Source organism: Coregonus lavaretus (assembly GCF_964263955.1).
Source record: "Coregonus lavaretus genome assembly, chromosome: 6".
In the NCBI taxonomy this organism is placed as follows: Eukaryota; Metazoa; Chordata; class Actinopteri; order Salmoniformes; family Salmonidae; genus Coregonus; species Coregonus lavaretus.
Genome location: NC_139993.1, coordinates 62712281 through 62736409, shown reverse-complemented (window position 1 = coordinate 62736409; position 24129 = coordinate 62712281). Strand labels below are relative to the sequence as shown.

General features: G+C 46.3%; 1 protein-coding gene across 1 annotated transcript; it reads right to left on the bottom strand.

Moving 5' to 3' along the window:
* Positions 1-49: 49 nt before the first annotated feature.
* olfml2ba (olfactomedin-like 2Ba) lies at positions 50-23690 on the bottom strand. Its single transcript, XM_084163375.1, has 8 exons — positions 23289-23690; positions 22438-22701; positions 21770-21877; positions 19009-19188; positions 8017-8269; positions 6398-7360; positions 3522-3698; positions 50-3294 (listed from the first exon to the last, which is right to left on the bottom strand). The coding sequence occupies exons 1-8, from the start codon at positions 23484-23486 to the stop codon at positions 2678-2680; spliced, it is 2760 nt and encodes a 919-aa protein (XP_084019501.1). The 5' UTR covers positions 23487-23690; the 3' UTR covers positions 50-2677.
* Positions 23691-24129: the final 439 nt, after the last annotated feature.

Genomic DNA, 24129 nt, shown 5'->3' with positions numbered 1-24129 from the left:
TTATGGCCACTTGGACTTCAACTAGAAATTAAAAAACCTACAACAGAGATTCTTTTTAGTGTAGTTTCACTTCTTTATTGCAGTCTCTACAATCTGCCAGGAAAGGAATAAGTGCATTCCACAAGACTAAGGGAAACTGCTATGTGTGGTAAGTAAGGTATATGTACAGAGATTCAAAGAATAAAGGTACTGTAAATATACACTGAGTGGACAAAACATTAAGAACACCTGCTCTTTCCATGACGTAGACTGACCAGGTGAATCCAGGTGAAAGGTATTATCCATTATCCATTATTGTCACTTGTTAAATCCACTTCAATCAGTGTCAATGAAGGGGAGGAGACAGGTTGAAGAAGGATTTTTAAGCCTTGAGATAATTGAGACATGGATTGTGTATGTGTGCCATTCAGAGGGTGAATGGGCAAGACAAAATATTTAAGTGCCTTTTAACGGGGTATGTGCCAGGCACACCGGTTGGAGTGTGTCAAGAACTGCAACGCTACTGGGTTTTTCACGCTCAACAGTTTTCCGTGTGTATCAAGAATGGTCCACCAGCCAAAGGGCATCCAGCCAACTTGACACAACTGTAGTAAGCATTGTAGTCAACATGGGCCAGCATCCATGTGGAATGCTTTCGACACCTTGTAGAGTCCATGCCTGACGAATTGAGCTGTTCTGAGGGCAAAAGGGGGGTGCAACTCAATATTAGGAAGGTGTTCCTAATGTTTTATACACTCAGTGCCTTCAGAAAGTATTCACACCCTTTTACATTTTCCACATTTTGTTGTGTTACAGACAGTTTTTTTTAGATTGTTACAAATAAAAATAAAAATGAAAAGCTGAAATGTCTTGAGTCAATAAGTATTCAACCCCCTTGTTATGGCAAGCCTAAATAAGTTCAGGAGTAAACATTTGCTTAACAAGTCACATAATAAGTTGCATGGACTCACTCTGTGTGCAATAATAGTGTTTAACATGATTTTTGAATGACTACCTCATCTCTGTAGCCCACACATACAATTTTCTGTAAGGTCCCTCAGTCGAGCAATACATTTCAAACAGTAATTCAAACACAAAGACCAGGGAGGTTTTCCAATTCCTCGCAAAGAAGGGCACCTATTGGTAGATGGGTTAAAAAAAAGCAGACATTGAATATCCCTTTGAGCATGGTGAAGTTTTTAATTACATTTTGGATGGTGTATCAATACACCCAGTCACTACAAAGATACAGGCGTCCTTCCTAACTCAGTTGCTGGAGAGGAAGGAAACCGCTCAGGGATTTCACCATGAGGCCAATGGTGACTTTACAACAGTTTCAGAATTGAATGGCTGTGGTAGGTGAAATGAGGATGGATCAACAACATTGTACTTGCTCCACAATATTAACCAAATTGACAGAGTAAGAAGAAGGAAGTCTGTACAGAATACAAATATTCCAAAACATGCATCCTGTTTGCAACAAGGCACTAGAGTAATATTGCAAAAAAAATGGCAAAGCAATTCACTTTTTGTCCTGAATATTGAGTGTTATGTTTGGGGCAAATCCAACTCATTACTGAGTACCACTCTCCATATTTTCAAGCATAGTGGTGGCTGCATCATGTTATGGGTATGCTTGTAATTGTTAAGGACTGGGGAGCTTTTAGGATAAAAAAGAAACAGAATGGAGCTAAGCACAGGCAAAAACCTGGTTCAGTCTGCTTTCCACCAGACACTGGGAGATTAATTAACCTTTCAGCAGGACAATAACCTAAATCACAAGACCAAATCTACACTGGAGTTGCTAACCAAGATGACTTTGAATGTTACTGAATGGCCTAGTTACAGCTTTGACTTAAATCGTCTTGAAAATCTATGGCGAGACCTGAAAATGGTTGTCTAGCAATTATCAACAACCAATTTGACAGAGTTGAAGAATTTTGAAAAGAACAATGGGGCAAATGTTGCACAATCCAGGTGTGAAAAGCTCTTAGAGACTTACCCAGAAAGCCACACAGCTGTCATCGCTGCCAAAGGTGCTTCTACAAAGTATTGACTCAGCAGTGTGAATACTTGTGTAAATTAGATATTTCTGTATTTCATTTTCAATACATTAGCAAACATTTCTAAAAACATGTTTTCACTTTGTCATTATGGGGTATCTTGTGTAGATGGGTGAGAAACCAAATCTATTTAATCCATTTTGAATTCGGGCTGTAACACAACAACATGTGGAATAAGTCAAGGCGTATGAATACTTTCTGAAGGCACTGTAGGTATAAAAATGAGTATAAAACAAATGATCTAGTGACATTTTAAAACACAGGTTTATAACACACTGCTGTTGTCATGGTTGTGAACAAACTGTCGTCATCTAAACCCAAGTCTTGAGTGCAATGTTGTATTCCTCTACAGTACATTCATTTCTCTCACAATGGTTTAGGTTTATATTACAGTATATACAACATAGGCTCTATAGACTACAGCAACCGTTTTGCTTCTCTACTGTTTAAACTTGTCAGGTCAATCAAAACAAACAAACACAGTGACAGAACAGCAAGCTTTATAGGCTTTATAGAGGCTGACATGAGTGGCCAGGAGGACTGGTCTACAATCCGCTTCAACTCATAGAATCTCTTTGCTCTTTTCATTTCAGGTAATTATTTTATACAAAAACAAAGTGACCTTTCCCGACCTCTTACAGGGGGTAAACGTAGGCGAAGTCGATGTTGTACGTGACCTGGTGTCCGTTGTCCCAGGCGTACAGCTTTCCCTCCTTGGGGTTGTAGTCGATCTGTGTGGTGTAGGTGTAGTTGTTGGTGAAGGGCATCCTGGGAATCATCTGGGTGTTGGTGTGCGTGTCGAAGGCGTACGACAGGTTGGCGTCCTTCTCGTTGTAGCTGTCGACGGCGTACAGGACGCCACACACGATAAAGCAGTTCCCATAGTGGTTCCTCCTGAGGCCTGTCCTCCAAGTGGTCTCCCTCTGAGTGCTGAGGTCAGAGGGGTTCAGCCGCGTCAGGACGATCACTTCCTGCAGGAAGCCCTCATCATCCAGTGCAGGGTAGATGACCCACAGGCCGCTCTCGTCCACTGCGAAGTCGATGTCGGAGTGACCGCGCCATTGCCACGGTGTCGAGGCCTCCTCGAACACGGCGTCATGCAGCATCGTCCAGGCAGCCACGTAGCGCAGGCGCAGGTCGAACTTGATGATGTCACGGGAGAAGGCGCGGTTGTAGTAGAAGGCTCCGTCGTAGACCACGTGGCCCGTGCCGATCCAGTTGTAGGAAAGCTTGTAGGAGTTGGTGAAGCGGCCTTGTGGGGAATGAAAACAAAGAGATAACATGTGGGCACAGTCAGAAACAAGATAAATGACACAATCATCTGAAAATAAAACAATTTTTAAAAAAAATCTGAATCTGGCCTCAGTATAATACTATTACAATAACCTAATGACATGTTCCTCTCTGAGGAGGCAAGGAACATGAAGGATTGTGAAAAAATTTGCTGCGTTCTTAACTAATAAATAAGTTGCTAGATACCTGATTTGAAGGCCTCCATGTTGCGGAACTCCAGCAGGTTGTTTCCGTAGTAGTAGTTAGTGACGTAGATCTTGTCGTTGTTGGCCAGAGGATCCTTCATCCAGGCCCCCTCGTTCCGGCCGTAGGTGTTATGGAGGACCGGCTCAGAGATGGTGGCCAGAGTGTCCTTACACTCTCCTGTGGATACACAGATTGTCAGTTAGAGCAGTGTTCCCAATCACAACCCTCTCCTCTGGGACCACTACTAGACAGTCCAATCACAACCCTCTCCTCGGGGACCACTACTAGACAGTCCAATCACAACCCTCTCCTGGGGGACCACTACTAGACAGTCCAATCACAACTCTCTCCTCGGGGACCACTACTAGACAGTCCAATCACAACCCTCTCCTGGTGAACCACTACTAGACAGTCCAACCACGACCCTCTCCTGGGGACCACTACTAGACAGTCCAATCACAACCCTCTCCTGAGGGACCACTACTAGACAGTCCAATCACGACCCTCTCCTGGGGGACCACTACTAGACAGTCCAATCACAACCCTCTCCTGGGGGACCACTACTAGACAGTCCAATCACAACCCTCTCCTGGGGGACCACTACTAGACAGTCCAATCACAACCCTTTCCTGGTGAACCACTACTAGACAGTCCAATCACAACCCTCTCCTGGGGACCACTACTAGACAGTCCAATCACAACCCTCTCCTGGGGACCACTACTAGACAGTCCAATCACAACCCTCTCCTGGGGGACCACTACTAGACAGTCCAATCACAACCCTCTTCTCTGGGACCACTACTAGACAGTCCAATCACAACCCTCTCCTGGGGGACCACTACTAGACAGTCCAATCACAACCCTCTCCTGGGGGACCACTACTAGACAGTCCAATCACAACCCTCTCCTGAGGGACCACTACTAGACAGTCCAATCACGACCCTCTCCTGGGGGACCACTACTAGACAGTCCAATCACAACCCTCTCCTGAGGGACCACTACTAGACAGTCCAATCACAACCCTCTCCTGGGGACCACTACTAGACAGTCCAATCACAACCCTCTCCTGAGGGACCACTACTAGACAGTCCAATCACGACCCTCTCCTGGGGGACCACTACTAGACAGTCCAATCACAACCCTCTCCTGAGGGACCACTACTAGACAGTCCAATCACAACCCTCTCCTGGGGACCACTACTAGACAGTCCAATCACAACCCTCTCCTGAGGGACCACTACTAGACAGTCCAATCACAACCCTCTCCTGGGGGACCACTACTAGACAGTCCAATCACAACCCTCTCCTGGGGGACCACTACTAGACAGTCCAATCACAACCCTCTCCTGGGGACCACTACTAGACAGTCCAATCACAACCCTCTCCTGAGGGACCACTACTAGACAGTCCAATCACGACCCTCTCCTGGGGGACCACTACTAAACAGTCCAATCACAACCCTCTCCTGAGGGACCACTACTAGACAGTCCAATCACAACCCTCTCCTGGGGGACCACTACTAGACAGTCCAATCACAACCCTCTCCTCGGGGACCACTACTAGACAGTCCAATCACAACCCTCTCCTCGGGGACCACTACTAGACAGTCCAATCACAACCCTCTCCTCGGGGACCACTACTAGACAGTCCAATCACAACCCTCTCCTGAGGGACCACTACTAGACAGTCCAATCACGACCCTCTCCTCGGGGACCACTACTAGACAGTCCAATCACGACCCTCTCCTGGGGGACCACTACTAGACAGTCCAATCACGACCCTCTCCTGGGGGACCACTACTAGACAGTCCAATCACGACCCTTTCCTGGGGAACCACTACTAGACAGTCCAATCACAACCCTCTCCTGGGGGACCACTACTAGACAGTCCAATCACAACCCTCTCCTGGGGGACCACTACTAGACAGTCCAATCACAACCCTCTCCTGGGGGACCACTACTAGACAGTCCAATCACAACCCTCTCCTGGGGGACCACTACTAGACAGTCCAATCACAACCCTCTCCTGGGGGACCACTACTAGACAGTCCAATCACAACCCTCTCCTGGGGGACCACTACTAGACAGTCCAATCACAACCCTCTCCTGGGGGACCACTACTAGACAGTCCAATCACAACCCTTTCCTGGTGAACCACTACTAGACAGTCCAATCACAACCCTCTCCTGGGGGACCACTACTAGACAGTCCAATCACAACCCTCTCCTGGTGAACCACTACTAGACAGTCCAATCACAACCCTCTCCTGGGGGACCACTACTAGACAGTCCAATCACAACCCTCTCCTGGGGGACCACTACTAGACAGTCCAATCACAACCCTCTTCTGGTGAACCACTACTAGACAGTCCAATCACAACCCTCTCCTGGGGGACCACTACTAGACAGTCCAATCACAACCCTTTCCTGGGGGACCACTACTAGACAGTCCAATCACAACCCTCTCCTGGGGGACCACTACTAGACAGTCCAATCACAACCCTCTCCTGAGGGACCACTACTAGACAGTCCAATCACAACCCTCTCCTGGGGGACCACTACTAGACAGTCCAATCACAACCCTCTTCTCTGGGACCACTACTAGACAGTCCAATCACAACCCTCTCCTGGGGGACCACTACTAGACAGTCCAATCACAACCCTCTTCTCTGGGACCACTACTAGACAGTCCAATCACATCCCTCTCCTGGGGGACCACTACTAGACAGTCCACATTTTGGTTCTAACCCTGCACTGATGCACCTGATTAAACTAAATAATCATAAAACCTTAATGAATAAATGACATTATCCTACCCTAGTAGTATTTTTTAATGTTGAACGAAAAGCCATCCTTAGGAACTGATATGAAGAACCTACCAGGCTTCCTGAGGGATGTTTGTTGCCCTGGTTCCTTTGGGTCCTTCCGGGTCCCCCCCTCCTCCTCCTCCTCCCAGCTGATGCTGTACCTGCGTTTGGCAGGTTGAGGCTGGCCAATGGTGGTGGTGGTGGTGGTAGAAGTGGTGGTGGCTGGTGGTCTAGTGGAGGAGGGGGTGGTCTGCCTCTGTGTTGTGGGAGACAATGTCAACCTAGAGCTTTCCGTTGGCGATGTGGTAGTCGCTAGCAAGACCGTTGTGGGTGTTTGGGGAGTTATTGTCACGGCAGCAGTTGTCGCGCCAACAGTAGTGGTCTTTGTGTTGATGGTCGAAGCCTCTGTAGTTATTGTTGGTCTTTGAGTGTTGAGCTTGTCGACTGTACTAGTGCTTGCAATGTTCTCTGATAGTCTTTTGTTTTTCACTTCCAAGGCTCTGAGTGATTCCAAACCAGTGCTTTCCAAGGCAATGACAGGTGTGTCAGTCGGTATGACTGTCGTCTGCCTCATGGTCTCCTTGGCTACCTGAGTGGTTGTTGTAGTGACTGGTCCCTCTGTGGTCTGAGTGATGCTGGCTGGTTTGACCATCATGGGGATGGGCCTCTCAGTTCCTCTAGTGGTCGTCTGACCAGTGGTCTCAACTATGGTTGAGTTAATGTTAGCGTTCCTGGTCGCGGTGAATGTCTGGCCCTCTGCTGTATGTCCTATGGGGGATGGAGTCGTCTTAGAAACCACCGTTGCTACAGGCTCTGAATCGATAGATACCATCTCAGCAGTGTCGGGTTGTGTTTGGGTGGGATCTGTTGATTGGCTGGTCTGCCTAGCCCCTCCCACTTGGTCTCTGCTCTTTGGCCGAGCGGCTCTTGGCCCCGCCCTCCCTCTGGCTCTTTGAGGGGCTCTGTGCTGGATAAGCTGTTCCTCGATGAAGAGGTTGACTGGGCCATCGCCACTGAACGTATCATACTCAAAGACTGGTCAGGGAGAGGAAATAATAAAAACTATAGTTTACACATCAGGACAAAATTGGCAGTTTAATATTAAACAGGAGAGATGACGGCTTGTAAGGCACCAAGAGGAGTAATTCCAGCTCTTGCAACACATACAAACAGTATTAAAAGAGTCAAATGACCTGGCTGCTTGTGACTGAGGATTTGTGGAAATGACCCTGGCTGCTTGTGATGCTGAGGCTTTGTGGAAATGACCCTGGCTGCTTGTGACTCCGAGGCTTTGTGGAAATGACCCTGGCTGCTTGTGACTCCGAGGCTTTGTGGAAATGACCCTGGCTGCTTTTGACTCCGAGGCTTTGTGGAAATGACCCTGGCTGCTTGTGACTCTGAGGCTTTGTGGAAATGACCCTGGCTGCTTGTGACTCCGAGGCTTTGTGGAAATGACCCTGGCTGCTTGTGACTCCGAGGCTTTGTGGAAATGACCCTGGCTGCTTGTGACTCTGAGGCTTTGTGGAAAGGCCCTGGCTGCTTGTGACTTTACATGTGCTGTTTACAGCTGCTGTTCCAGCATAGCCAGGGACCAGCTATTCTAAATATCAGTTTGTGGAAAAGACAGAGATAGATAGGTTGTCCATCTGATGAGGTCAATAAGATCTGAGATCTCAAAAGTCAGAACTTACTATTCTCCCCTGGCTCCCCGTCATCAGCCACCATTTGGTCAAATTTGTAGAAGGTCATCCCCCTGATCACCATCCCTTTGGGACCAGTCTTCACCCCCTGGGACACCCCCTGGCTCCCTTGGCTGGCCCCATCCTGGGGGGTCACCTCTGGGATCACCTGGGGGGTGGGGCTGGGTTCTGGTCCTGGAGCATCTGTCTTCAGTAAGGGTCTGGAGGAATCATGGCCTCCAACAAACCTCTCCTCATACCTCCCCTGTCAAGTGGATGAAACATACCCATCCTTATCAGTTTGAAAAATAAACTGTCATAAGTATCCTGATAAACGAGCACAATGATTACACAATACCTGGCAGAAGACAGACATTACAAATTGAGTTATGTCCTGGATTTGCTTTTCTTCAATAAGTTGTGCCATTATTGTCAGAGTATGTTTTGATAAGTGAAAACAAGAAAACATTTAAACGAACTGAACACACTCTTGAGACAACATATCAATATATTTAATAATTTGAACGTAGTGTCCAGTTCCGCCCATCCCTGCTGGACAGTTTCCCTGGTTGCGTCCCAAATAGCACCCTATTCCCTAGATAGTGCAATACTTTAGACCAGGGCCCATAGAGCTCTAATCAAAGGTAGTGCCCTATAAAGAGGATAGCGTTAGCCCGCCTGGATGCCTCTGTTATATCCACATCCACTCCTATACCGGATGAATAATCCACTGGACCTGCCAAGCCACATATTACTGTTGTTATTATCTGAAATATATGATGTGCCGTTATAGTAAAGTCTCTGGGTTTATTGGGAAGAAAGGTGTGGGAAAAACATGTTTGTTCTTGGTCGTTTTGATGAAGGAACAACATGTGACATGGCTATTATTAACATCATGAATGTGTTTCTGGCAGTAAGGAGGACTGAGTGTTCCTAACAGTAAGGAGGACTGAATGTGTTTCTGGCAGTAAGGAGGATTGAGTGTTCCTGGCAGTAAGGAGGACTGAGTTTTCCTAACAGTAAGGAGGACTGAGTGTTCCTGGCAGTAAGGAGGACTGAGTGTTCTTAACAGTAAGGAGGACTGAGTGTTCCTGGCAGTAAGGAGAACTGAGTGTTCCTGGCAGTAAGGAGGACTTAGTGTTCCTGGCAGTAAGGAGGACTTAGTGTTCCTAACAGTAAGGAGGACTTAGTGTTCCTAACAGTAAGGAGGACTGAGTGTTCCTGAGAGTAAGGAGGACTGAGTGTTCCTAACAGTAAGGAGGACAGAATGTGTTTCTGGCAGTAAGGAGGACTGAGTGTTCCTAACAGTAAGGAGGACTGAATGTGTTTCTGGCAGTAAGGAGGACTGAGTATTCCTGGCAGTAAGGAGGACTGAGTGTTCCTAACAGTAAGGAGGACTGTGTGTTCCTGGCAGTAAGGAGGACTGAGTGTTCCTAACAGTAAGGAGGACTGAGTGTTCCTAACAGTAAGGAGGACTGATTGTGTTTCTGGCAGTAAGGAGGCCTGAGTGTTCCTAACAGTAAGGAGGACTGAATGTGTTTCTGGCAGTAAGGAGGACTGAGTGTTCTTGGCAGTAAGGAGGACTGAGTGTTCCTGGCAGTAAGGAGGACTGAGTGTTCTTAACAGTAAGGAGGACTGAGTGTTCCAGGCAGTAAGGAGGACTGAGTGTTCCTGGCAGTAAGGAGGAATGAGTGTTCATAACAGTAAGGAGGACTGAGTGTTCCTGGCAGTAAGGAGGACTGAGTGTTCCTAACAGTAAGGAAGACTGAGTGTTCCTAACAGTAAGGAGGACTGAATGTGTTTCTGGCAGTAAGGATTGAGTCTTCCTGGCATTAAGGAGGACTGAGTGTTCCTGAGAGTAAGGAGGACTGAGTGTTCCGAACAGTAAGGAGGACTGAATGTGTTTCTGGCAGTAAGGAGGACTGAGTGTTCCTAACAGTAAGGAGGACTGAATGTGTTTCTGGCAGTAAGGAGGACTGAGTGTTCCTGGCAGTAAGGAGGACTGAGTGTTCCTAACAGTAAGGAGGACTGTGTGTTCCTGGCAGTAAGGAGGACTGAGTGTTCCTAACAGTAAGGAAGAGTGAGTGTTCCTAACAGTAAGGAGGACTGAATGTGTTTCTGGCAGTAAGGAGGACTGAGTGTTCCTAACAGTAAGGAGGACTGAATGTGTTTCTGGCAGTAAGGAGGATTGAGTCTTTCTGGCAGTAAGGAGGACTGAGTGTTCCTGGCAGTAAGGAGGACTGAGTGTTCCTGAAAGTAAGGATGACTGATTGTGTTCCTGGCAGTAAGGAGGACTGAGTGTTCCTGGCAGTAAGGAGGACTGAGTGTTCCTGGCAGTAAGGCGGACTGAGTGTTCCTAACAGTAAGGAGGACTGAATGTGTTTCTGGTAGTAAAGAGGACTGAGTGTTCCTGGCAGTAAGGAGGACTGAGTGTTCCTGGCAGTAAGGGAGACTTAGTGTTCCTGGCAGTAAGAAGGACTGAGTGTTCCTGGCAGTAAGGAGGACTTAGTGTTCCTAACAGTAAGGAGGACTGAATGTTCCTAACAGTAAGGTGGACTGAATGTGTTTCTGGCAGTAAGGAGGACTGAGTGTTCCTGGCAGTAAGGGGAACTGAGTGTTCCTGGCAGTAAGGGGGACTGAGTGTTCCTGGCAGTAAGGAGTACGGAGTGTTCCTGGCAGTAAGGAGGACTGAGTGTTCCTGACAGTAAGGAGGACTGAGTGTTCCTGGCAGTAAGGATGACTTACTGTTCCTGGCAGTAAGGAGGACTGAGTATTCCTGGCAGTAAGGTGGACTTAGTGTTCCTAACAGTAAGGAGGACTGAGTGTTCCTAATAGTAAGGAGGACTGTGTGTTCCTGGCAGTAAGGAGGACTGAGTGTTCCTAACAGTAAGGAGGACTGAGTGTTCCTAACAGTAAGGAGGACTGATTGTGTTTCTGGCAGTAAGGAGGACTGAGTGTTCCTAACAGTAAGGAGGACTGAATGTGTTTCTGGCAGTAAGGAGGACTGAGTGTTCTTGGCAGTAAGGAGGACTGAGTGTTCCTGGCAGTAAGGAGGACTGAGTGTTCTTAACAGTAAGGAGGACTGAGTGTTCCAGGCAGTAAGGAGAACTGAGTGTTCCTGGCAGTAAGGAGGAATGAGTGTTCATAACAGTAAGGAGGACTGAGTGTTCCTGGCAGTAAGGAGGACTGAGTGTTCCTAACAGTAAGGAAGACTGAGTGTTCCTAACAGTAAGGAGGACTGAATGTGTTTCTGGCAGTAAGGAGGACTGAGTGTTCCTAACAGTAAGGAGGACTGAATGTGTTTCTGGCAGTAATGAGGACTGAGTGTTCCTGGCAGTAAGGATGACTGAGTGGTCCTAACAGTAAGGAGGACTGAGTGTTCCTAACAGTAAGGAGGACTGAATGTGTTTCTGGCAGTAAGGAGGACTGAGTGTTCCTGGCAGTAAGGAGGACTGAGTGTTCCTAACAGTAAGGAGGACTGAATGTGTTTCTGGTAGTAAGGAGGACTGAGTGTTCCTGGCAGTAAGGAGGACTGAGTGTTCCTGGCAGTAAGGAGAACTGAGTGTTCCTAACAGTAAGGAGGACTGAGTGTTCCTGGATGTAAGGGGGACTGAGTTTTCCTGGAAGTGAGGAGGTCTTAGTGTTCCTGGCTGTAAGGAGGACTGAGTGTTCCTGGCAGTAAGGAGGACTGAGTGTTCCTGGCAGTAAGGTGGACTGAGTGTTCCTGGCAGTAAGGAGGACTGAGTGCTCCTGGCAGTAAGGAGGACTGAGTGTTCCTGACAGTAAGGAGGACTGAGTGTTCCTGGCAGTAAGGAGGACTGAGTGTTCCTGGCAGTAAGGAGGACTGAGTGTTCCTGACAGTAAGGAGGACTGAGTGTTCCTGGCAGTAAGGAGGACTGAGTGTTCCTGGCAGTAAGGAGGACTGAGTGTTCCTGGCAGTAAGGAGGACTGAGTGTTCCTGACAGTACGGTGGACTGAGTGTTCCAGGGAGTAAGGAGGACTAAGGAGGTGATGTGACTGTTTGATGAAAATAAAAGTCATATTTTGAGTTATATACATTTGTTTTTGTCAGGAAATTGTGTTTAAGGTCCAATCCAGACGTTTATTTATTCATCCATATCAAATCATTGCTGGTTAACAATTAAGTACCTTAATCAATTAAAATGGTAAGCAGAGCAATTTCTCAAGCAAGAATTTACCTGGGAGTGGTCTGAGTGGGAAAGGGAAAACTGAAAATAAATCTAACTCTGTCATTGGCAGAGGTTTGGAACTCTCGTTCTTATTGGTCTATTATCTAAAAATAGGCTGACATTTCAGGCAGTCTTTTCAAAGAGAGGGGATTATCATCCTTTTCACAATTTCACTGTATTATTTCAACCTCGGTGTGGAAATTGATATAAAACACAGGAATATCACATTTTTGACTGACTGGGCCTTTAATACAGCCTGTTAGTGTCATACATTGGCCAAAGCATGACTGCACCAAGCAGCACCATGTGGAATCAATGACTACTGGTGTTCTCTAAGCAATGGCCACATGATTGTTTCCATCTTCCTCTCTGCTTCATTCTATAGCTAGATATCTCCAGGAGTGATAAGTATAATGTTTGTCTTCATCTGCTGTCTAGTACTGTCTTGTTGCTAGCTAGGGCCATCTATATTAAGTCACACCCGTCGCTATGGGCGGGCCATAGGGGGCCGGGCCCGCCCCCAAAAGGAAGCACAGCCGCGAGCTGCCCAGTGACACAAGCCTACCAGATGAGCTAAACCACTTCTATGCTCGCTTCGAGGCAAGCAACACTGAAGCATGCATGAGAGCACCAGCTGTTCTGGATGACTATGTGATCACGCTCTCCGTAGCCGATGTGAGTAAGACTTTTAAGCAGGTCAACATTCACAAGGCCGCAGGGCCAGACGGATTACCAGGACGTGTACTCCGAGCATGTGCTGACCAACTGGCAAGTGTCTTCACTGACATTTTCAACATGTCCCTGACTGAGTCTGTAATACCAACATGTTTCAAGCAGACCACCATAGTCCCCGTGTCCAAGGACTCTAAGATAACCTGCCTAAATGACTACCGACCCGTAGCACTGACGTCTGTAGCCATGAAGTGCTTTGAAAGGCTGGTCATGACTCACATCAACAGCATTATCCCAGAAACCCTAGACCCACTCCAATTTGCATACCGCCCCAACAGATCCACAGATGATGCAATCTCTATTGCACTCCACACTGCCCTTTCCCACCTGGACAAGAGGAACACCTACGTGAGAATGCTATTCATTGACTACAGCTCAGCATTCAACACCATAGAGCCCTCTATGCTCATCACTAAGCTAAGGATCCTGGGACTAAACACCTCCCTCTGCAACTGGATCCTGGACTTCCTGACGGGCCGCCCCCAGGTGGTAAGGGTAGGTAACAACACATCTGCCACACTGATCCTCAACACGGGGGCCCCTCAGGGGTGCGTGCTCAGTCCCCTCCTGTACTCTCTGTTCACCCATGACTGCATGGCCAGGCACGACTCCAACACCATCATTAAGTTTGCCGACGACACAACAGTGGTAGGCCTGATCACCGACAACGATGAGACAGCCTATAGGGAGGAGGTCAGAGATCTGGCCGTGTGGTGCCAGGACAACAACCTCTCCCTCAACGTGACCAAGACAAAGGAGATGATTGTGGACTACAGGGAAAAAAAAGAGGACTGAGCACGCCCCCATTCTCATCGACGGGGCTGTAGTGGAACAGGTTGAGAGCTTCAAGTTCCTTGGTGTCCACATCACCAACGAACTATCATGGTCCAAACACACCAAGACAGTCGTGAAGAGGGCACGACAAAGCCTATTCCCCCTCAGGAGACTAAAAAGATTTGGCATGGGTCCTCAGATCCTCAAAAAATTCTACAGCTGCACCATCGAGAGCATCCTGACTGGTTGCATCACCGCCTGGTATGGCAACTGCTTGGCCTCCGACCGCAAAGCACTTCAGAGGGTAGTGCGTACGGCCCAGTACATCACTGGGGCAAAGCTTCCTGCCATCCAGGACCTCTATACCAGGCGGTGTCAGAGGAAGGCCCTCAAAATTGTCAAAGACTCCAGCCACCCTAGTCATAGACTGTTCTCTCTGCTACCGCACGGCAAGCGGTACCAGAGTGCCAAGTCTAGGTCCAAAAGACTTCTCAACAGCTTCTACCCCCAAGCCATAAGACTCCTGAACAGCTAATCATGGCTACCCGGACTATTTGCACTGCCCCCCCACCCCATCCTTTTTACGCTGCTGCTACTCTGTTAAGTATTTATGCATAGTCACTTTAACTCTACCCACATGTACATATTACCTCAACTACCTCAACTAGCCGGTGCCCCCGCACATTGACTCTGCACCGGTACCCCCCTGTATATATAGCCTCCCTACTGTCACTTTATTTTACTTCTGCTCTTTTTTTTTGTCAACACTTTATTTTTTTTTAAATTTATATATTTTTTAAATTATTTTTTTTTTTTTACTTTTTTTGTTTAAAATAAATGCACTGTTGGTTAAGGGCTGTAAGTAAGCATTTCACTGTAATGTCTGCACCTGTTGTATTCGGCGCATGTGACCAATAACATTTGATTTGATTTGATTTGATTTGAAAAATGCTTGTGCCCCCCCACTTGAGGGAATTTATTATTAAATATATGTACTGTAGGCTAATAACAATTGTGCCCTGCCCTCCCATGCATTTCATATGCCCCCCTTAAGATTGAGGTCTGGCGACAGGTCTGCATTAAGTGCTGCCTTTCTTCCCAGTAGCCTACTTGGTGTGTGAACTGCTGACTGCTCATAACTTGCAGATGATTGTTGACACATCAACCGGGTCAGGGCAAGTTGTGTCTTGTTTTGGTAATCAGTGGCTGTATTTGAGGGGGAGTGGTTTCTCCTCTGCTAAGTAATCAGCAATTAGTACAGGGAGGTGTGCTCTTCACCTCTGCTAGGCAATTAGCTATTAGCGTTAGTACTTCAGTCTCCCTTGTTTGTGGCGGTCTCGTCGGCAAAACTAAAACCGTCGGCAAAAGTAAAACCGTCGCCGAAACAAAGCCGGTTATGCCGAGTTGTTCTGCGGAGTTGTTTGAGGAAGGAAATAGAGGAGGGCTCCACACGACTCTCTCACTTGATTATCTTATCTAGTTATTTTCTGATTATCTCATTTTGCTCTTTTGTAGCTTTGGCAACTGTGTGTGTGTTTTCTATACCTGTTCACTCCTCTCCCTGTAGGCTTTGCAGATGCTGCAACCCTTCTAATTTAGTGTACCCTGCACGCGCAATCCATGTGGTCCTCTGTAGCTCAATTGGTAGAGCATGGCGCTTGTAACGCCAGGGTAGTGGGTTCGATCCCTGGGACCACCCATACGTAAAAATGTATGCACGCATGACTGTAAGTCGCTTTGGATAAAAGTGTCTTCTAAATGGCATATTATTATTATTATGTGGAATTCCTGGTCTCTGGCAGCGTTTGGAACTGCCGATCTGCGGTCAAGAACGCAGAGTTCATCTCAGCCTATGCTGCCCTTCAGTCCCTTGACTTTTTGGCCCTGACTGAGACATGGATCATCCCAGAGAACGCTGCAGCTCTCTCTTCATCTGACTATGTGTTCTTTCATAGTTCAAGAGCACCTGGTCGTCACGGTGATGGCGCAGGGCTACTCATTTCTCCCTCTCTCACCTGTCCATCTCTTTTGAATTCCATGATGTCACTGTCACTTGTCAACTCAAGCTTAACAAGCATTGTTGTTCACTAGTTTACTCCAAGTAGGGAAAGGGTGGTGGGGTTGGAAAGTAATAAAGGGGAATATATTTTTTTTAAAGGATGTGTATGTGTATGTATGTGTGTATATATGTATATGTATGTGTATATATATATATATTTATTTATTTTTTTACATGGGGGATTGGAAGTGATGCAGACAATTACATTGATGGAAGTTACAATCTATCTGCAATATTAAGCTGATCTACCCCCTTAAATTTTTAAAAATAATAATATTAATAAAAAAATAAAAATAAAAACTCAAGCTTAACATTGTTGTCATCTATCGCCCTCCAGGTGCCCTTGGAGAGTTCCTCAATGACCTTGACACCTTGATAAACTAATTTCCTAACGATGGCTCACCGTTCTTCGTACTTGGCGACTTCAACCTCCCGATGTCTGCCTTCGATTAATTTCCCCTCCTTGCCTCTTTTGACCTCACCCTTTCCCCTCCAACTCCAAAGGCATGCAATACGTTTGACCTAATTTTCACTAAAGGGTGTTCACCTACTAATCTAATCTCACTGCAACCAGAAGGCAGGGTTAGATGCTCTTACTGAAATAAACAATGGTGATTTTACATTTTAGTTAATTGACCCAGGCATCACCCTCCCCCCTGCGCTTCTCTCGCGCTCTCACGTTCAACGAGAGACAGACAACAACACAGTTGTGCTGGTGGGGACGTCCGCGGCCATGGAGGGAGCATCTAAGTCCCCGGCGGAGCCGGGAAATGTTTGTTCCCTTGGACTGTCGGCGTGCAGCAGTGAAAACTCATTTTAAATGTATAATATGCGACATGTTCGTTGTTGTCACAGGGAAAGGTCCGATGGATACCTCCATTTGTGAAAAATGTTTTGAACTTGATGCAGCTAAAGAAAGGATTATTACAAGAAATACAAAATTTGACCCGTAGCACTCACGTCTGTAGCCATGAAGTGCTTTGAAAGGCTGGTCATGGCTCACATCAACACCATCATCCCGGAAACCCTAGACCCACTCCAATTCGCATACCGCCCCAACAGATCCACAGATGACGCAATCTCAATCGCACTCCACACTGCCCTTTCCCACCTGGACAAAACAAACACCTATGTGAGAATGCTGTTCATTGACTACAGCTCAGCATTCAACACCATAGTGCCCACAAAGCTCATCACTAAGCTAAGGACCCTGGGACTAAACACCTCCCTCTGCAACTGGATCCTGGACTTCCTGACGGGCTGCCCCCAGGTGGTAAGGGTAGGCAACAACACATCTGCCACGCTGATCCTCAACACTGGGGCCCCTCAGGAGTGCGTGCTTAGTCCCCTCCTGTACTCCCTGTTCACCCACGACTGCGTGGCCAAGCACGACTCCAACTCCATCATTAAGTTTGCTGACGACACAACAGTGGTAGGCCTGATCACCGACAACGATGAGACAACCTATAGGGAGGTGGTCAGAGACCTGGCAGTGTGGTGCCAGGACAACAACCTCTCCCTCAACATGAGCAAGACAAAGGAGCTGATCGTGGACTACAGGAAAAGGAGGGACGAACACGCCCCCATTCACATCGACGGGGCTGTAGTGGAGCGGGTCGAGAGTTTCAAGTTCCTTGGTGTCCACATCACCAACAAACTATCATGTTCCAAACAAACCAGGAGACTGAAAAGATTTGGCATGGGTCCCCAGATCCTCAAAGTTCTACAGCTGCACCATCGAGAGCATCCTGACCGGTTGCATCACCGCCTGGTATGGCAACTGCTCGGCATCCGACTGTAAGGTACTACAGAGGGTAGTGCGTACGGCCCAGTACATCACTGGGGCCAAGCTTCCAGCCATCCAGGACCTATATACTAGGCATGTCAGAGGAAGGCCCCGAAAATTGTCAAAGACTCCAGTCACCCAAGTCATAGACTGTTCTCTCTGCTACCGCACGGCAAGCTGTACCGGAGCGCCAAGTCTAGGTCCAAAAGTATCTTTAACAGCTTCTATCCCCAAGCCATAAGACTGCTGAACAATTTATCAAATGGCCACCTGGACTACGGACTATTTACATTGATAACAACCCCCCCCCCTTTGTTTTTACATTGCTGATACTAGCTGTTTATTATCTATGCATAGTCACTTTACCCCTACCTACATGTACAAATTACCTCAACTAACCTGTACCCCCTGCACATTGACTCGGTCCCGGGACCCCCAGTATATAGCCTCGTTGTTGTTTATTTTATTGTGTAACTTTGTATTTTATTTTTTACTTTAGTTTATTTAGTAAATATTTTCTTAACTCTATTTCTTGAACTGCATTGTTGGTTAAGGGCTTGTAAGTAAGCATTTCACGGTAAGGTGACTACACCTGTTGTGTTCGGCGCATGTGACAAATAAAATTTGATTTTAAATAATCCCCCTCTTCACTACTTACTATGACTGTGATGTGGCCCCGTGTAGCTCAGTTGGTAAAGCATGGCGCTTGCAACGCCAGGGTTGTGGGTTCGATTCCCACGGGGGGCCAGTATGACAAAAAAAAAATGTATGCACTCACTAACTGTAAGTCTGTAAAAAATGTTGTTTCAGCTAGCTATCGCTTTGGATAAGGGCGTCTGCTAAATTACTAAAATGTCAATGTAAAATTATTCCTTCAGTAAAGAAGGATTTATCTAGAATACAGGCTAAAGGAATTTATTTTACCAGGTAAGTTGACTGAGAACACATTCTCATTTGTAGCAAAGACCTGGGGAATTGTGACAGGGGAGAAGAGGGGGGATGAATGAGCCAATTGGAAGCTGGAGATGATTAGGTGGCCATGATGGTTTGACGGACAGATTGGGAATTTAGCCAGGACACCCCTTCTCTTACAGTAAGTGCCATGGGATCTTTAGTGACCTCAGAGAGTCAGGACACTCGTTTTAACGTCCCATCTGAAAGACTGCACCCTACACAGGGCAATGTCCCTAATCACTGCCCTGGGGAATTGGGATATTTTTTGGGGACCAGAGGTAAGTGTTCCTCCTACTGGCCCTCCAACACCACTTCCAGCAGCATCTGATTTCCCATCCAGGACCAACCCTGTTTAGCCAGCAGTGGGATGCAGGGTGGTATGCTGCTGGCATAAAGAAAATAATCGATGTCGATACAATGAGATCCCAATGTGCTTTTTTTTGTAAAGCCACTCGAGAGCATTGGTGTTGCAGTACTACCAAACCTGACGACCGCCAGATCCTACCCACCTCTTTATTCTGATAGGCTGTAGCCACGTCACTCAGATCACCCAGTCTTTTCTTCTCCTGCCTCAGGGGGAGCGAGGGGGCGGGTGTAACGGGGTTCTCCTTCACCTGCTGTGGCTTGATAGAGGGCCTCCTCTCTCGGCCTGCGACAGCCTCATCCTGGTTCTGAGAGACTGCTTGGTTCTGGTTGGACACATATAGGACGTTTCTTATGGTAAAAGAATGATAGTACTTTATAATAGAGTGTATCTCATTCACAAGCAGCTACATTTCAATAAATATTAGACACTCAATAAGGGAGCATGTTTTCTAGGAAGGGGGGGGGGGGACCTTGACCAAAGAAGGGTGTCTTTCAAGACATAAAATTAATTTAACTCACTATTAAGAAAACAGTTATGCTTCAGGCAGAATTAATTTATAATTTCCATCATTTAAATGGAGTGTGTTGGACACTCCGTCCAGGTCCATAAAGTCGCCTGTGGCAGGCAGCAGAACCATTAATAAAGCAGAGTAATGGCTCCTGGGAGAGTAGGTCATGAGACTATTCTAAGTGGTTGGTTTCCCTCCATCCAATCAGCTGGCTCGTCTGAGGATCTTCAGTTTCTTGGCAATTTCTCGCATAGAATAGCCTTCATTTCTCAGAACAAGAATAGACTGTCGAGTTTCAGAAGAAAGTTATTTGTTTCTGGCCATTTTGAGCCTGTAATCGAACCCACAATTGCTGATGCTCCAGACACTCAACTAGTCTCAAGAAGGCCAGTTTAATTGCTTCTTTAATCAGCACAACAGTTTTCAGCTGTGCTAACATAATTGCAAAAAGGGTTTTCTAAAGATCAATTAGCCTTTTAAAATGATAAACTTGGATTAGCAAACACAACGTGCCATTGGAACACAGGACTGATGGTTGCTGATAATGGGCCTCTGTACGCCTATGTAGATATTCCATAAAAAAATCAGCCGTTTCCAGCTACAATAGCCATTTACAACATGAACAATGTCTTCACTGTATTTCTGATCAATTTGATGTTATTTTAATGGACAAAAAAATTGCTTTTCTTTTCGAAAACAAGGACATTTCTAAGTGACCCCAAACTTTTGAACGGTAGTGTACGTTCTCCTAATCAACAGCATACACCCAGTCTACTTACTGTTGTATAGGGAGTTCTGTTTTCATTCAGTGTGGGTGTGCTGCTGTGCTCACCACATCTCAGATTCACTTCACTCCCTCTGTCCATGTATTGTATGTGCCCTTCAGCCCATGATGTCCAGTTGAAGTAGGAAGTTAACATACACCTTAGCCAAATACATTTAAACTCCGTTTTTCCACAATTCCTGACATTTAATCCTAGTAAAAATTCACTGTTTTTAGGTCAGTTAGGATCACCACTTTTATTTTAAGAATGTGAAATGTCAGGATAATAGTAGAGAGAATTATGTATTTCAGCTTTTGTTTCTTTCATCACATTCCCAGTGGGTCAGAAGTTTACATACACTCAATTAGTATTTGGTAGCATTGCCTTTAAATTGTTTAACTTGGGTCAAACGTGTCGGGTAGCCTTCCACAAGCTTCCCACAATATGTTGGGTGAATTTTGGCCCATTCCTCCTGACAGAGCTGGTGTAACTTAGTCAGGTTTGTAAGCCTTCTTGCTCGCACACGCTTTTTCAGTTCTGCCCACACATTTTTTATAGGATTGAGGTCAGGGCTTTGTGATGGCCACTCCAATACCTTGACTTTGTTATCCTTAAGCCATTTTGCCACAACTTTGGAAGCATGCTTGGGGTCATTGTCCATTTGGAAGACCCATTTGCGACCAAGCTTTAACTTCCTGACTGATTTCTTGAGATGTTGCTTCAATATATCCACATAATTTTCCTTCCTCATGCCATCTATTTTGTGAAGTGCACCAGTCCCTCCTGCAGCAAAGCACCCCCACAGCATGATGCTGCCAACACAGTGCTTCACGATTGGGATGGTGTTCTTCGGCTTGCAAGCCACCCGGTTTTTCCTCCAAACATAACGATGGTCATTATGGCCAAAAAGTTATATTTTTGTTTCATCAGACCAGAGGACATTTCTACAAAAAGTACAATCTTTGTCCCCATGTGCAGTTGCAAACCGTAGTCTGGCTTTTTTATGGCAGTTTTGGAGCAGTGGCTTCTTCCTTGCTGAGCGGCCTTTCAGGTTATGTCGATATAGGACTCGTTTTACTGTGGATATAGATAATTTTGTACCTGTTTCCTCCAGCATCTTCACAAGGTCCTTTGCTGTTGTTCTGGGATTGATTTGCACTTTTCGCACCAAAGTACGTTCATCTCTAGGAGACAGAACGCGTCTCCTTCCTGAGCGGTATGACGGCTGCGTGATCCCATGGTGTTTATACTTACTATTGTTTGTACAGATGGACGTGGTACCTTCAGGCGTTTGGAAATTGCTCCCAAGGATGAACCAGACTTGTGGAGGTCTACAATTTTTCTTCTGAGGTCTTGGCTGATTTCTTTTGATTTTCCCATGATGTCAAGCAAAGAGGCACTGAGTTTGAAGGTAGACCTTGAAATACATCCACAGGTACAACTCCAATTGACTCAAATGATGTCAATTAGCCTATCAGAAGCTTCTAAAGCCATGACATCATTTTCTGGATTTTACCAAGCTGTTTAAAGGCACAGTCAACTTAGTGTATGTAAACTTCCGACTCCAACTGTATGTAGCCTATTCTCTACAGGTAAGATAGGGTTGTCTTCCTCAGTGATGGAGGACTTACCTTTTCAATGTTTTCCACACGGTCCAGGAGCTTAGTGGTGACAGAGTGCAGCTTCAGTAGATCCAGGCCGTAGAAGGATCCCTCCAGCAATTCCATAATCAAGGAGAGCTAGAATGGATCAAGTAAATTCCATCAGAGGGGTTGCACTCATTCTGATCACAGCACAGACATGCCATAATCAAACTATTTCCCATAGCCCGTCCATAAGGATTACTCTCTCAGCACAGACATGCCTTAATCAAACTATTTCCCATAGCCCGTCCATAAGGATTACTCTCTCAGCACAGACATGCCATAATCAAACTATTTCCCATAGCCCGTCCATAAGGATTACTCTCTCAGCACAGACATGCCATAATCAAACTATTTCCCATAGCCCATCCATAAGGATTACTCTCTCAGCACAGACATGCCTTAATCAAACTATTTCCCATAGCCCATCCATATGGATTACTCTCTCAGCACAGACATGCCATAAAACTCATGACATTTCCACAGCCCATCCATGAGTATAACATTTGAACATCCAAATCCTCTAATGAATCATAAAAGGTGTCAGAAGACAGAAGTTGCAGTGACACCGACGGCCCCTAGTCAACTTGACACTGAGGTGGATGACCCAGACAGAGCCATCATTTGGATATGATGGAGTGGGTCCAGGCTGTCACCTTGATGTTATCCTTCCCAGCTTCCCGTAGCTGCTTCAACCTGAAGTCCCTGTCGCAGGGATCGACCAACGACGGAGGAGCGATGCAGGTGCACTTGCACTCTGGCCCCGAGGTGATAGTTTCCACGGTGTAGACGTCCTGCGCCGTGCCGCTGCCCTCTTCTATCCGCCGGCAGGCGCTCCTGCTCAGGGGTCTGACAACACATTTACAGCGACAGTCAGAGCCTTCCGAGAGGGCTTTCACTTTGTCATAATCACCCAGCAGCTACAAAGAGAAGAGGACGGACGCATTTTCCACCACGTATAATCAGAGCACATTTTACTTGATACAAATGCATCTTGACCATATATTCAGTATTGGCATGCTTTCAGTATAAGCATGTTTTCAGTACAGGCATGTTTACAGTATAGGCATGCTTTCAGTATAGGCATGTTTTCAGTATAGGCATGCGTTCAGTATAGGCATGCTTTCAGTATTGGCTTGCTTTCAGTATTGGCATGCTTTCAGTATTGCCATGTTTTCAGTATAGGCATGCTTTCAGTATTGGCTTGCTTTTAGTATAGGCATGCTTTCAGTATTGGAATGCGTTCAGTAAAAGCATGTTTTCAGTATAGGCATGCTTTCAGTATTGGCTTGCTGTCAGTATAGGCATGCTTTCAGTATTGGAATGCGTTCAGTAAAAGCATGTTTCCAGTATAGGCATGTTTCCAGTATAGGCATGCTTTCAGTGGCACCATATATTATTAATTTGAAAATACTGAATCAAAATTGACTAATGTAAATAATAGATCTTTTCACATCAACAACTCTACTAGTTGATGATAGGCTAGGTGATGGCACCATGGACCTACCTGGGTCAGAATGTTCTGATGTGTGTTCATCTCTTCCTGTGGCAAATCATTCTTCTCTCCGAGGTCCCCCTTAAATTCGGGTTTAATCCCAGGATTAGTGTCCGTAGGTATGGCCGTTCCCGCGCACTCCTTTGGCGCAGCTGAACACCACGCGAAAAACGCACACCAAATAGCGCACAGAAAAACCGGTTTAGCCATAATGTAGGCTAAGGAAGACCGGGAAAAGCACTACAGAAAGGAGTGCCTATTGCTCTAACTTTTAGATTTTATTTGCCTTTGAATTTGATCCCAGATGAATTGCATATTTCTATTTCATCAGCAAATCGCCTTTTCCTGCTTGGTAAGTGGAAAGCAAGTGTTTTATGGTCCTCTGCGTGTGTAAGTGCATCTGCCGGGAGTGACTGCAGGGTGATGAGAGGGACTGGGCTCAGTGCGCTGGAGTCCTTGGAGAGACGACAGAAAGGAGAGGACCTGATGGAAGGGGGGCAAGGAGGAGTTTAACTGCGCAAAGGTGATGATGCCAAGTGGCGCGCGCGGAGAATAAATAAAGGATAACCATGCCATATTGAAAATATAATAATGCATATGTCCATTTAAATGGTTGGATCATGATAATATTCGCCACATACATTTTGCGAGTAGTTTATCTTTAACTGGTTTGTTAAGCAACTTTCCTAGACAGAAGAGAATGAAGCAAGCCACAGCCATGCAATATGGTCTTTGGTGCCCTCTGGCGGTACTTCGCGAGGAAGACCAAAGACAACTTTGCACCAGTCATTTACCCATTTCCATATTTCTGGAAAACGAGCCAGCCCATGTCATGTACACTCATTATTCTATA